The following is a 15,690-nucleotide window of genomic DNA, read 5'->3' on the forward strand; positions in this document are numbered from 1 at the left end:
TCTTTATGATTTCTGAATTCTGGACAACACTGCTCTGCTTATGTAAGACTTAGAAACACATTGCTTTTTAAACAAATAACTTTGGGCTCTTTTCCATTTTGCTAGAATAACTTTTCACAAGTCCCATGAAAAATTCAGTAGGCCTTCCAAATATGGGTATTTTAGCAAAAATCATCTTATGGTAGTGAACTTTTAGTAAGCTGTGATACAGGTAGCAGGCTAGGAGTTACAATCTGACATTTCTAAACAATAATACCTAATCCCCTGATTTATTTTAGGCCCAAATTTCTTTTAGATTCTTAGCAACAGTGTGGCTGGGTTAAATATATCTGATTTGATTAACATTCCTTTATCCTGATTCTAGACTCAGGGAGGTAATTTCATTAATTTGTCATTAATACACGTACATCTAGAGTCACTACTATGATTTATATTACCCTTTGATAAAGGCCATGGGAAGCTATGATTAGGTTATATTTTCCACTTGTGCAAAGACAAGAAAGATTTAGTTTCTTAAGACCACATCAGCTCTTTCTATAAAAGCAACTGACCGTAGGCTTCCCACATGGTCCCAAAGCCCCAATATTCCTAAAATGGCTCTATTCTCTGCCTGGGACTCAGCTGCCAAATTATCCAACCTTTTGAAGACCAGGCTTGGGAAAAAAGGAAGGAAGAGAATGAATGGAGACACCACCATTTTTATTTTAGGTTGCACATTCTAGGTAAAAGATTAGAAAGAGAATGTAGGATGTAATGTAGGAATAAGTCGGAAGAAACAATGAGATTATTAGCAAAGATGTTAGTGTGGATCCAGCAAGTACCATTAATTTAAAAATTATTTGTCATTATGCTAGGACTTTCCATATTTAGGTAGAGAAAGGGATAATGACCTTTCTTTAAAAGGTGTTTCTATAACAAAAATACAATTTTCAAGATATATAATTCTGGTGGGAATTATTATCTTATTCCAATTCAATCTGAAAATTATTTTTTTTAATAAAAATAGAACTTAGAAATTAAAACCTGTACCTTACATTTAAATTATATAAATTTCTCACATTCAAAACTGTTATTAAGCAGTTTTGTAGGCTTTAGTTAGATGCTGCCATGGCAGTTTGTGCCCTGGACAAAGTAGCCACGTACGTACTTGGTGACTGGAAGAGCGTAAGAGGAAGATATACATGTATTTTCCTGAGAACTTGCTACATTGTGGAGGAAAAAGATCCCCAAAACTTGTCTTCATTGCTGGACCCAATGAAAAAGAAGGCATGTGTGCCGGCAGTGTCCAGCCTGCTTAGTTAGGCAGACCCCTCAGTGAGCAAGGAAACAAAAGGCCAGAGACCCAGGAGGTCAGGAAGAGGATGCAGCGTGCCCCTCTCTTCTATACCAAAATGTTTCTTCGCCTTACCGTTCATCCTCCACTTAAATAAAAAAGCTCCATTTTGATAAAATTTGTCAAGGGCTGAACAAACACCACACAGAAAGGGCAAGCTGCATTTTTGTTCCATCCCTCAGAAATTAACCAGTGGTGGCTAGGGGAAAGAGCGCCACAACAAAATCCCAGAATAGGAAAGAGAACAATGCTTGGTGATTGAAATTTGCCCCATCAGATGATCAGCCATTTATTGATCTGGTGGTTAGAAGGGCAAAGTTGACTGGCAGACTTCCCATAGCAAATCGCCCAAGCTGTAGCAGCAGACTCTTTCCATCATGCCTGACCATCAAAAGGTCAGAATTCAGGGTTTCTCCTTTTTCTTCCTGGGAGTGGGCAGACTTGTATGCACGTGGTATTTGTGTTGAAGAAGAAACACTGGCAGCAGAGAATTCTGGTTCCTAAAACATTCTTCCCTCTCTTGTTGGATAGGAAATTCCATTCTGTTCCACATCAGCTTATGCATTGAAAATTTTGTATCTTTAAAAAAAGATTTGAGAACAGAACCGTGTTTTGATGTTAACAAATTGTACGAACACAAGACTTAAGAAATAAGAGTAGATGCTGCCATGATGGTGTGGCTACTTGAAGGCTGCAAATTCTCCTGTAGGGGGAGGACAAGAGCTAATTTTAAAAAAGTTATCCCAATGCAGAGACAGAAAAGTCTCATTTGAACCTCATCATTGAAAGGTGACTTAGTTATATACTACAAATCTAGCAACATCACTAATTTAAAACAAAAATGGATGAAACCCATAAAAGAACCCAATTTATATACGTAGAATATGGTTCAGTGACACCAATTATTATAAATGTCAAGTCTGAAGATAATTCCCCAGCTAGGTTTTATGTGCTATGGTTCTGATCAAGCTGAAAACAGTTCCAACAAACAAAATTTCTCAGAAACTAATTATAAAATAGTAATATCAATTTGTAGAATACTTTCCCCTCCTGAATTATCAACTTATTTCACCTATCATATTATTAGAAAACTAATATTAGGAAGGGAGAGGAAGAAATTTTATCCTTTTTCAAAATTAGGTCACATCATTAGTCCACATTACACATTTGACAGAGAGAAAGAAAATCTTGACTGTCCCTCTTCTATGAATTTCACCTTTTAAACTACCAAAAAATTAAACATAGGCACATTACTGAACATAATTATCAGCATAAGTGATTCTTTTTTTTTTTTTTGCGACAGAGTCTCATTATGTCGCCCTCGGTAGAGTGCTGTGGTGTCACAGCTCATAGCAACCTTCAACTCTTGGGCTTAAGTGATTCTCTTGCCTCAGCCTCCTGAGTAGCTTGGACTACAGGCACCCAAGATAATGCCCAGCTGTTTTTTGGTTGCAGTTGTCATTGTTGTTTAGCAGGCCCGGGCCAGGCTCGAACCCGCCACCTTTGGTGTATGTGGCCAGTGCGCTACTCACTGAGCTACAGGCGCTGAGCCTGCATAAGTGATTCTTAAAACCACAAAGTCCCTTTGAGGTACCACACTCCTACTCTTTTAATTTACTGAATTTGGGGACTTAAAGATATTATTTTACATCTCCCATTTTGTCTACTGCTTCTACTTGTAATAAGGCCAGTTCCTATTATTATGGACATTATAGTTAATTTCTGGGGGCTGGTTAATAACTGATGACTATTAGAATTTAGACAGCCATTATAATAGGAGCCATTTTAGAATTTAGACAGCCATTTTATAATAGGAGCTTCTGTTGAGGATCCAAGCAATCACTTAGAAGGAGTGAATAAGGAGTGCTGTGGTATCAGCCTAGCTCACAGCAACCTCAAACTCCTGGGATCAAGTGATCTTCATGCCTCAGCTTCCCAAGTAGCTGGGACTATAGGTACCTACCACCACACCTGGCTAATTCTTCTATTTTTAGTAGAGACGGTATCTCACTCTTGCTCAGGCTGGTCTTGGAAATCCTAAGCTCAAGGGATCCTCCTTCCTTGACCTCCCAGAGTGTTGGGATTAGAGGTGTGAGCTACCTCACCCAGCCCCAATCCAATTTCTGACTGCTATTAGATTCCAAGGTTGCTAGATAATGTTGGTATGTCCCAACAAACAACAGATTTGATAATGACTGGAAGACTGAATTCTCAGATTTTTAAGTTGATAATATTAGTAAGTGGGAGCCTGACATATGCCAAGCACCTCACCGAACACCTCAGACACATATGCATCTGATCCTTATGATAAAACCCCGACAAAGGCAGATGCTATTATCTCTATTATATAGATGAGCAAGTTGGGCTTTACAGTGGTCAGTAACTTGCCTGGGATCGTACAGCTAGAAAATGGAGAGCTGGAATGGAAACCTAGATGCTGACTCCAAGACCTGTGAGCCCCTAAACAACTCCCATTAATTAATAATTTGTTTTCCCACTCTGAATACAACAACTAGTTTGATTGCAGATAGTCATATTATCTCTTTTCATGCAAGGATTCCTTTTGATAAGCAATTAACTAAGGTATTTTGAGTCAAAAGAGCAAGGAAAGGAAAGGAAAGGAAAGGTAAAAGAATTATTACCTCATATTTAAAGTTAAAAGGATTGGGGAGTTTGGCACTGATTAAAATGAAAAAAAAAAAAAAGCTAAATTTAATTTCTAACATTTTGCAGAGTACATTTAAAGCATAAATTATAGAAGGCTATTATGTTAACAGAGACTAGAAATATATAAATATTCAGGTTGCTATTTTCACTATTTTAATATATTTTAATAAAGTGATTAGCAACATTCTTTTTTTTTTTAAAGGATTTTAGAAAGGTTTTTATTTTATATACCACAATTATGATTAGCAACATTCTTATGAGTAGTCACTGTATCTAGAAGAATCTAAATTTCATTAAAGGAAGCCCATGTTAAAATAAGACATAATAGAAAGCTTTATAAAAATGGCTAAAATTCATCTATTAAGTGAAGAAATATTGGAAAACAATGATATTGAAGCCAAATTTTATATAACACATTAAAAATACTTTCAAAAACTTCAGCTGTTTCCTATTTGTTATAACACTTAGACACTTGATTTTGTTGATGTGTTATACAAACCTAAATAATAGCCTTAAAAAAACCTACAAAGAATAAAATTTTACCAACAAACTCCAAATCAAATACAAATTAAAGCAAATTAAAGTCTATTAATTCTAACAGACTGTAGTTCTTTTTTTTCTTTCTTTTTATTTTATTTTATTTATTTATTTATTTATTTTTGTGGTTTTTGGCCAGGGCTGGGTTTGAACCCGCCACCTCCAGCATATGGGACCGGCACCCTACTCCTTGAGCCTCAGGCGCTGCCCTGTAGTTCTTTTCATAATCACATTTTTGGGTCCAGGAAATACAAAAGAATTTATAGTTCAAGAATCAATAAAATAAAAATCTTTTTATAAATCTCCCTGAAATCACAGAGAATTTTAAGGAAAAGATGGGAGTAAAAATAGGCAAAAGTTTGTTTTGGGGGGAAAAATATTTTCTTACTTAGTCCTTTTTGTGTATCTGGAGATCTCTACTATTTCACCTCCTACCCTACTTTTTTGAAGTAAAAGCCAACTCTGCTTGTGTGAAGTTATTTGACTTTGTGATTTTAAGCAAATATTGGTATATTAATTTAATTAACAGAAAAATTAATTAGAGGCCAAAATGAAATATTTTCTTTCTCATCCTTTCTGGCTGAAGATAACCCAAGTTCTTTTTCCCTTGGACATCATTTAGGGATAGAGCAGAAAATATTAGGGAAGACTATATTTTTTTTTTTCCTCAGACAGAGTCTCACTTTGTAGCCCCCAGTAGAGTACCAGTGTCACAGCTCACATCAACCTCAAACTCTTGGGCTCAAGTGATTCTCTTGCCTCAGCCTCCTGAGTAGCTGGGACTACAAGTGCCTGCCACAATGCCTGGCTATTTTTAGAGAAGGGGTCTTGCTCTTGCTCAGGCTGGTCTCGAACTTGTGAGCTCAAGCAATCCACCTTGTCCTCCCAGAGTGTTAGGATTACAGGCATGAGCCACTGCGCTCAGCTATTTGGGAAGACTTTAAAAAATAGGACTTAATTTTAGATACCTCAAATGCCATAGATTGTTTATTTGAAAGCTAAGGACTTATTAACTACTTTAAAAATGTTATTAGTTACTCTTTACTCCAAAATGGAATGTATTTCAATGACCATTATACATATAATTTGATAAACTTCCTTAAAGATAAAATACACTATAAAAAAATCTAATAGGTTACTTCTTAAATCCATTACTGCCTCAGATGTAAGGGGACAGTCAATTGAAACCAGAGTTAAGTCCCTTCCTGACTTTGTGATGATCTTTCAGGAGGTTTCAAAAGAATGAGAAATATTTTGGCGTACATATACTATGCTTCTTTTTTTTTTTGAGACAGAGTCTCACTTTGTCACCCTTGGTAGAGTACCGTCGTGTCATAGCTCACAGCAACCTCAAACTCCTGGGCTTAAGTGATTCTCTTGCTTCAGCTTCCCAAGTAGCTGGGACTGACTACAGATACCTGCCACAACGCCTGGCTATTTTTAGAGACAAAGTCTTGCTCTGGCTTTGGCTGGTCTCGAACCTGTGAGCTCAGGCAATCCATTTTCCTTGGCCTCCCAAGTGCTAGCATTATAGGCATGAGCCACGGCACTCGACACATATAGTGGCTACTTAAATTTTTTGAGAAACAGTCACGGGAGAGATGACTATTTAGTAAAATAAAAAGTGCTATGGAAATGCTCAGTAATTCAATAATTCTCAATCAAATAAGACTAACTGATGAAATATTTTAGTCATGAAGTACTCATTTCATAATTAAAAAATGCAGATAATTTCCTTAAAGAATGGCTCACTTGAGGGAAAGGCTATTTAAGCTGGTATGTTAAATGGCCACTGTTTTAGAGAAGATGATTTTAACTACTGGTTTAGTACTTAAACGGCTGGTATAGTACCTGAAAATAAACAACCCTGAAATATTTGATTCCTAAAATATTTAAACCAATTCAAAACGATTTAAGAATCAAGAAGACAAATCTTATTCTTCATGATTGGCTAGTAAAACTTTTAAAATGTAAAAGAAAATTTTATAAAAAGGTTGCCTTCTGAAGGAAATCAACTTTAATAAATAAATATATGAGATTTTAGGAAAGAAGCAGTCACCAGAGAATGAATGTCCTTCTGTTCTAATTACCTTGACTAAGAGACTAATACTACGTGTGGGTTTTAAAAAATATATTTTTCTTTATTCGGAGGCTATCTCTAAAACTCAATATAAGACAATCAACAAAAAACAGAAAGGGAAACTGATTTATTCTACTGCTTCTTATTTCTTTGAATCCATGTTATTTAAACATGTCACCTGTCACATTTTAACTTTTTTCCTTTAAAAATGTATTTATTTATTTAGAGATGGGGTCTTTCTCTCCCACGCTGCAGTGCAGTGGCATGATCATATGCTCACTGTAGTCTCCAACTCCTGAGCTCAAGTGAGTCTCCTGCTTCAGCCTCCCAAGTAGCTGAAAACTACAGGCATATAACACACGCCTGGCTAATTTTTTGTATAGATGGGGTTTCAGTGTGTTGCTGGGCTGGTATTAAACTTCTGGACTCAAGCGATCCTCCTACTTCAGCATCCCAAAGTGCTAGGATTAGAGGTGTGAAGCAATGCCCCAGCCAACCTGCCACATTTTCAATGTTCTTCCACTAACATTTCCAACTGGGGCCAATTTGGAAAGGATAGTAGAATTACCATGTGATCCTTTGGAGGCAAGCTCTAGTATCTATAGATAGCACAGAGAGATTCTGAGCAGCTCTACAGAGCTTGGCCATGCCCCCTGGTAAAGGAGATAAAGAAAGAAAGGTGTCAAATGGAGATGGGAGGGGTGAACAATGAAAGGAAAATAAAAGTGAAGCAGGTATAGTGGGAAATCACAGAAAAAGCTCTATCACTAAAAAAATTTCTTTGACATTTGTGCTTCAAAATGCCCAAACTCTATGAGCATTCAGTAAAGTGAATTTTGTAAAAACTTTGTCAGCTACATGCCTGCTATTTTATTTGTGAACAAATAAAACCCCATCTAACAATCATTAATACTATCTTTAGTGTCACTGGAGGATTTAGAAATCATGTATTTTGATATATTCCAATATTACATTCTTTTATCCTTTTCTTATTCTCAGTTTTCAAAATATGAGAAATGTTCTTTTTCACTATCTTACCTAAATTGAAAGTCATGAATTTATTTTTGAAATCACAATGGCATTACTTAAGCTCCCCAAACAATGGGCCAAAGGTTTGCCATAATTATTAAATATTACTGAATGGTTTGCCTTTATGAAATCTACCTATTCAAATAAAGAAAATGTTTTCAAAGTCTTCCCAATTTTCTTCTTTATTGACTTCAAATAAGGATGGCATTTATGCAGGTGCTGCCTGCTTGCTAGAAAAACCTTGTAGCTCTACTTCAAAATCATGACAAATCCAAATTGAGAAAGTGAAGATACAGTTAAGAGGTAGGTTTTGGTTCCTAGGCTGACTATGAAGTAGGGATGGCTGTATATCTGATAGGACAACAACAATGCTGTGCTTTTACTTTTGATTCCCTTTGAATCACAGTAAGAATACACTGACTACCACTAGAGTCATCTTCTACAGCAGAGTGCAGGCATTAGAGAGTGCTAACAAATACTTCAGACTTCGGAATATAAACAGAGAACAGCATTCATTCGTCATAAGTAGAATCTCGCTCAGCAAAGAATATAAGGACAGAAATTTCATGAGAAACAATGATAAGGTGATTTCTAAAATATGCACCATGACAGGTAAGTATAATTTAAATAACAATTTTTTTTTTTTTTGTAGAGACAGAGTCTCACTTTACCACCCTCAGTAGAGTGCCGTGGCGTCACGCGGCTGACAGCAACCTCTAACTCTTGGGCTTCCGCGATTCTCTTGCCTCAGCCTCCCGAGCAGCTGGGACTACAGGCGCACGCCATAACGCCTGGCTATTTTTTTTGTTTGGCCGGGGCTGGGCTTGAACCCGCCACCGGCATATGGGGCTAGCGCCCCACTCACTGAGCCACAGGCGCCACCCTTAAATAACAATTTTTAAAAAATCTATTACCTGGTTGTTTAGCAACCAGAGTTATCTAAAAGAGAAACAAACAAATGTGGAAGTTCTCACAGAACTCTTTGAAATTGTAGGGGTGTGTGTGTGGGCGTTTTACTATGGAAATGCATTTTCAAGTAAATTTGACTTCTACACATGTAAGACATTCTTAATCTGAGAATAAAGAAATACTATTTAAAAGGAACTCCAATTTATAACATTTTTTTCTCTAAAAACCCAAAGTTAAACCATTTACTCATGTCAAACATGCTACTACTAACAATATCTTTGGTCACACATACCCACAATTTATAAAAAGAAATTCAGTCTACTGTTTTAAGGAAATAAAGACTATCCAAAATTTCCAAATTGTAGTAAAAAGAAATAGTTATAGAAAAAAATACTGAGAATAAAAACAGGAGTATTCACTTCTAGTGACATCCTAAATTGTGTCTGTTCAGTTTGCCTTATCTAACCCAGGCAACTTCCCACCTGCAAACACACACAGGAGTGCTTTTCTTTTGGAGTCCCTAACAGATACGTGACAGCTAATAACAAAAGTTGCATGAGAAAACTGAAAGAGAAAACTGAAGTTTAATAATTAAAATAACCAAGTAAACAAAACAAACTTGGAACAGGAAGTAAAGCCCCTAGAAGAGGCACTGCCACTTTTTAGTAATATTTGTATATTTCAACCCTTGAATGTTGAAAATCCAATGTATGAATTTTAGATTGGGAAGAAGTTATATCTAGTCCTTAAAAACGCAAGTGTTCTTTGGTTTACCTTTAAAAAAAAAGAATATTCTAATCAATGTAATATATAAGCAAACATATGTTCATTATTTTCCTTTTGTTGCTACTCTCCTGTACTCTCTTGCTCATTTAATTTGTTTCAGTGGACAGGAAACGCACCATATCCCCCTGCCTGGATGGGTGTTTTTGGAGAAGCACAAGCATATAGACTAAAATCCTCTGTTTGGAAACCAGCCCGATTCAAGGAGGGTTCTGATGCACTGCGGTGAATTTTTGGCAATGAGCGGGCCAGCAGCTCAATAGAGGCGAGAATCTACAAAAACAAAAACAAAAACAAAAACAAAAAAAAGAAAGAAAAAAAAGAAAGAAAAAGAAAAAACAGAAAGAATGAAAATCTGGGTGGTATAAATCTTTGAAAGTCCCATCATATTTTACAAGAAAGTACCTGAAATTTTACATAGTTTTTGGTATTTATCATAAATGCTTGGAAAAATATTTACAAGGAAATTGATATTTTGTTAAAAGAAAAACTCTCAAACTACTGCAGCTTTCATCTCTATGAATGAGGAATGTAACTTAGACTTAGCTTTTGTTTGATTTTTAGCTCATTTGCCAGCCTTGAAACAATAAATAATAAAAATTTTAAACCAATTATGAAACCTATTTGGCACAGACCTGCAAGTCCCTTTTGGGAAGAAGATGGAGTATAAATAAAGCACATATGGCCATCTTTAAACAGAACTATCAGAACAACTCACCCTTTAAAGAAACTTAGCAACAGGAATATCTCACACACACCTAATTAAAAGCAGAATCCCACTGACTCAGACTGCTAGTGGCACATGAGAAGTGACAGGTGACAACCCAAGAGTTGAAGACAGGAGAACTCTACAAATAGACACCAATACACAAAACATAGAAATTTATGTATTTTAAGATACAAAGAAATAGTTATGACCCTTGAAGGCATACAGCATGATAATGCATGTTCATAATCATGAGACTTATTTATAGGCTCAGCATAATGCCTGGCCTATAGTAAGTAGTACTCAAGAAAACTTTAGCAGCCACTATTACTTTCATTATTGCCCTGAGTTACCAAAACTTTTTGTTAAGTTAAACTATAATCTTTATAATGATGAATATAAGACAAAGAAGTAAGCAATGTTATAAAAACTGTTAAATTCCAAGCATAATATGCAATAAAAATTCAAGTAACATAGAAACTTATAAAGTAAGAATATAAACTCCATGTTCCAGGGTAACCACTGCTAGAGCCTATACTTTTTTTTTTTTTTTTGAGACAGACCCTCAAGCTGTCACACTGGGTAGAGAGCTGTGGCATCACAGCTCACAGCAACCTCCTGGGCTCAAGTGACGATCCTGCCTCCACGTACCAAGTAGCTGGGATTACAGGTGCCCGCTACAATGCCTGGCTATTTTTTGGTTGCAGCTGTCATTGTTGTTTGGCGGGCCTGGGCTGGATTCGAACCTGCCAACTCAGGTGTATGTGGCTGGCGCCTTAGCTGCTTGAGCCATAGGCACCAAGCCTACTTTTTTTTCAGACAGAGTCTCAAGCTGTTGCCCTGGGTAGAGTGCCATAGCATCATAGCTCACAGCAACCTCCAACTCTTGGGCTCAAGCGATCCTCTTGCCTCAGTTTCTCTATTTTTAGTAGAGACAGGGTCTTGCTTTATGCCCAGGCTGATTTCGAACTCGTGAGCTCAAGCTATCCATCTACCTAGGCCTCTTAGAGTGCTAGGATTATAGGTGTGAGCCATTGCATCCGGCCGGGCATATACTTTTTTAGGGGACCCTTTCTATGCATAAACTACACATATGAAAACAAGAGACCACTCACACCACGTTAAAAAAGTATAGGCTTGGCCGGATGCAGACCACTCACACCACCTTTTAAACATACTACATATATTTTTTCTGCAGTTTTACTTTTTTCTTGACAACATCCATGTCATCTATACAGAGATACCTTAATCTTTATATGCCTAATTTTTCCTTTTATAGTAAACATTCTTATATATATCTAAATACTTACGAAGTAGATTCTGTAAAATAAATTTTTGGAATATTTAAAATTTATGGATTGTACTAAGTCCTTCCAAAAGGCTGAACAATTTACATTCCCACCAATTGGAAATCCCTCACTTTCCAATAGTTTTCCAGTCTTGGATATTGCCAGAGAGGCAAAATTAAAATGTGTGAGACTTTGCATTTTACTGACTGCTACTAAAATCTGTTCACCATTTCCTAAGTTCATTCACCATCTGTTGTGAATTACCTGTTTTTATCCTATATATATATATTTTTATCTTTATTTTTTGAGATGGGGGACTCTCACTTTTGCTCAGGCTGGAGTGCAGTGGCACCATCACAGCTCATTGCCGCCTCCAACTCCTGGGCTTTTATTTATTGACAGAGTGACTATGTTGCCCTCAGTACAGTGCAGTGGCATTACAACTTACAGCAACCTCAAACTCATGGGTTTAAGCGATTTCTCTTGCCTCAGCCTCCTGAGCAGCTGGGACTACAGGCACCTGCCACAAAGCCTGGCTATTTTTTTGTTGCAGTTGTCATTATTGTTTAGGAGGCCTGGAGTGGGCTCAAACCCACCAGCCTCAGTGTATGTGGCTGGTGCCCTACTTACTTGAGCTACGGGCACGGAGCCACCTATTTTTAATCCTTTTTGTCCATTTTCTATTTTTTTTTTGAGACAGAGTCTCACTTTCCGCCCCCTGGTAGAGTGCTGTGGCATCATAGCTCACAACATCCTCAGACGCTTGGGCTCAAGCGATTCTATTGCCTCAGCCTCCCAAGTAGCTGGGACTATAGGCACCCGCCACAACGCTCAGCTATTATTATTTTTTTAACTCCTGGCTATTTTTTAGAGATGGGGTCTTGTGCTGGCTCAGGCTGGTCTCAAACCTGTGAGCTCAGGTGACCCACCCACCTTGGCCTCCCAGAGTGCTGGGATTATAGGAGTGAGCCACCGAGCCCCGTCAGTGTCCATTTTCTATTAATTGTCTTTTACTCTTTGGTTTGGAGGAGTCCTTTGTATTCTGCAAACATTTACTCTTTGTTTTACATGCTACAGTTATTTTTTCTACATCTTTCAGTTTTATTTTTACTATATAGAAGAAATTTTAGTGTAGTCATATCTGCTTATCTTTTCCTTTGTTAACTTCTGAATTTTGTCTCTTGCTTTAGGGAAAGACTTCCCTACCTCAAGACTATTAAAAATATCGTATTTCACATTTGTATCTTTTATAACTAGATCTTTAGCTATTTCAAATTTACGTGGCATGTAATAGTATGGTATGAAATGGCTTCCTGTAAAGAAAATTTGAAAACAGGCCTGGTGTGATAGCTCATGCCTGTAATCCCAGCACTCTGGGAGGCTGAGGCAGGTGGATTGCTTGGGCTCACAGGTTCGAGACCAGCCTAAGCAACAGTGAGACCTCGTCTCTAAAAATAGCCAGGCATTAAGGCAGGTGCCTGTAGTCCCAGCTACTCGGGAGGCTGAGGCAAGAGAACTGCTTGAGCCCAAGAGTTTGAGGTTGTTGTGAGCTATATAGTGCCACAGCACTCTGCCGAGGGTGACAAACTAAAACTCTGTCTCAAAAAAAAAAAGAAATTTAAAAATAGTACATAAAAGGGGTAGCTCAAATAATCTGGAAAATTCATATGTGCATTTCATTTTTTGATACCATGGAATTAATAAAATGTTATATTTAGAAGTATCATTTTTCTCCTTTTAATATCATTTAATATCATTTTTAGAAGTGGGCCTAAGGATTCAATTTACTTTTTTTTGCAGTTTTTTTGGCCGGGGCTGGGTTTGAATCCACCACCTCTGGTACATGGGGCTGGCGCCCTGCTCCTTTGAGCCACAGGCGCCACCCAGTAATTTACCTTTTTTTTTTTTTTTTAAAGACAGAGCCTTGGGTGGCGCTGTGGCTCAAAGAGGTAGGGCGCCAGTCCCATATGCCGGAGGTGGCGGGTTCAAACCCAGCCCCCACCAAAAACCACACACACAAAAACAAAACAAAACAAAACAAAACAAAACAAAAAAAGACAGAGCCTTAAGCTGTTGCCCCTGGGTAGAATGCCTTCGCATCACAGCTCACAGCAACCTCCAACTCCTGGGCTTAAGTGATTCTCTTGCCTCAGCCTCCCAAGTAGCTGGGACTACAGGTGCCCGCCACAATGCCCAGCTATTTTTTGGTTGTAGTTGTCATTGTTTTTTGGCAGGCCTGGGCTGGATTCAAACTCGCCAGCTCTGGTGTATGCCGGCACCTAAGCCACTTGGGCTACTGGCGCCAAGCCAATTTACATTATTTGCAAATCAAACATGCCAAATAAAAAACCCTAGCACCTGGGATGTGGAAAGAGAAAATTGTACTGGTCAACAGCATTGGTCTTTTATCGTGATAGTCTAGAGTTAAAAAACAGAAAACCCCAAAACTCTTCCTCAAAGGAACAGTAATGTAGAATAACAATAGGTGAGATATTTATCTATCCATTTAATATTTAGTCTCTTTATTCTTCTCTAAGGCAACCCCACGAGACTTGTTAAAAATATCAATTTGACTCAGAGGCTCATGCCTGTAAATCCCAGAACTTTGGGAGACCAAGGCAGGAGGATCATTTGAGGCCAGGATTCAATACCAGCGTAGGCAAAACAGCAGGACTCAATCTCTAGAAATAAACAAATAAATTAGCCAGACATGGTGATACATGCCTGTAGTTTCAGCTGCTTGGAAAGGTGAGGTGGGAGGATAGCTTGAGCCTAGGAGTTCAAGGCTGCAGTGAGCAACAACTGCACCACTATACTCCAACCTGGGCCTCATAGTAAGACCCTTAAAAAAATCCAAAATGCCCAAAATATCAAAGTCATAAATTTTATCTTCTTTAATTCTTTAGAGAAAAAAATTTTAAGATAAAAAAATAAAGGATGAGTAAATTCCATTCCTATAATAGTGACTTCTAAATAATCCAGCTAAGACTGGATATTTAAAAGCATAATGGTTCACAAAAAGAACATCCTAGTAATTATGACAGCAGAGTAACTATGGCAATCATCACTTTACACTTGAAACTGTACTGATATCAAGGCATATTTATACAGTGCTATCAAGAACTTCCTAAGCTTCAGAAAACACTGCATTTATATTATAATATCTACTATAGACAAACTCTAAGCTTGTTGAGGCACTTAGTTTTTTATAGTTCTTTGTGGGGCTTATTAACTTAATTACTGTAGTAATTAAGATAAAATGTGAAAAGATAAAAAGCAAAGAAAGTTACCAAGAATCAGAGAAAGGCAGACTGAGCTGATAGTTGCTAGTTCTTTTTGCCCCAGGTGGAAATGCCCCTCAAAAAGGCCTAGTTAACAGGAAGCTTGGAATCTGTTTATTTTATGATAAGGAAGAATTAAAAGAGTGGTTCACAAAGTGTGGTCTGTGGATGTCCACAAGGTCAAAACTATTTTCATAATAACAGTGAGAAATATTTTCCCCTTTTACTGTCATTATTTTACAACTGGAGTTTTCAGAGATGACATGATGTGAAAATTGCAACATAATAAGATTTGCCAAAAAAGGTAAAATACTACAGCTCTTCTCACTATTTGGTTTTGGATAGCATAACTGTTTTGTCTAAATGTTAGTTAAGATTTTGGTTTTATTATTATGTTTAAATAAATTCATAATTCACAAATATTTTAAAACAACTTTCATTTCTAATATAGCAATAATTATTTATATAACCACAAGCTCTTTGGAAAGGGTTTTCAGTAATTTTTAAATGTGGAAAAGGATTCAGAGATCAAAATGTTTCAGAACTACTAGACAAGTACAAAGTCTTTCTGAATATTCTGTATTGGGAACACAAATTTCTAGGTGAACCACCGCTCGAGCTTTATAAAACCATCTTCATATGTTTGCTTGTTTGGAGTCAGCACATGGAACCCTAACTCAGGAAATGGAAGCTGCGTGGCTGAAAAAGTGAGCAGAAACCTGCCTTTGAATGTTTTTGAATGTTAGTCTGCTCTTTTAGGTAGAATGAAGTTTTTTCTTACTTGGGGAAAGAGTGGTCTTTCATCTCTTTTCTTTTTGAGGCACTCTGCCATTAATCTCTTCATGGCTTTTGGACAGTTACTCCGTACCTTACTGAGATCTGGGGATAGGTATCCTCGTCCCACCATAAAAATTATCTGAAGAAAGAAAAAAAGGCAAATCATAAACTGGTAGACAAGTTAAAAAATACATATTCACTGTAAACTCAACAAACTGTACTTTTGCAATGTATATTTTCTATATGGACATTACACCTTAAAAGGTTTTAAAAAACAACATTAGTATTTGGATTTCTTT

General features: G+C 37.2%; 1 protein-coding gene across 6 annotated transcripts in view; it reads right to left on the reverse strand.

Annotated features, from left to right (window-relative positions):
• Positions 1-15,690, reverse strand: part of BRAF (B-Raf proto-oncogene, serine/threonine kinase) — a 228,796-nt gene that overhangs the window by 4,997 nt on the left and 208,109 nt on the right. For 2 of the 6 annotated variants that reach the window (XM_053609374.1, XM_053609370.1), the window contains 3 exons: positions 15,396-15,530; positions 9,458-9,611; positions 683-2,036 (listed from right to left, as the gene is read on the reverse strand). In XM_053609374.1, the coding sequence (XP_053465349.1) occupies positions 2,014-2,036; positions 9,458-9,611; positions 15,396-15,530 (312 nt within the window). In that variant the 3' untranslated portion in view covers positions 683-2,013. Of the gene's footprint in view, positions 1-682; positions 2,037-9,457; positions 9,612-15,395; positions 15,531-15,690 lie in introns of those variants that run through there. The other 4 variants (XM_053609369.1, XM_053609368.1, XM_053609371.1 and 1 more) reach the window with 3 other exon arrangements.

This window comes from Nycticebus coucang, chromosome 11 (genome assembly GCF_027406575.1).
Source record: "Nycticebus coucang isolate mNycCou1 chromosome 11, mNycCou1.pri, whole genome shotgun sequence".
Lineage (NCBI taxonomy): Eukaryota > Metazoa > Chordata > Mammalia > Primates > Lorisidae > Nycticebus > Nycticebus coucang.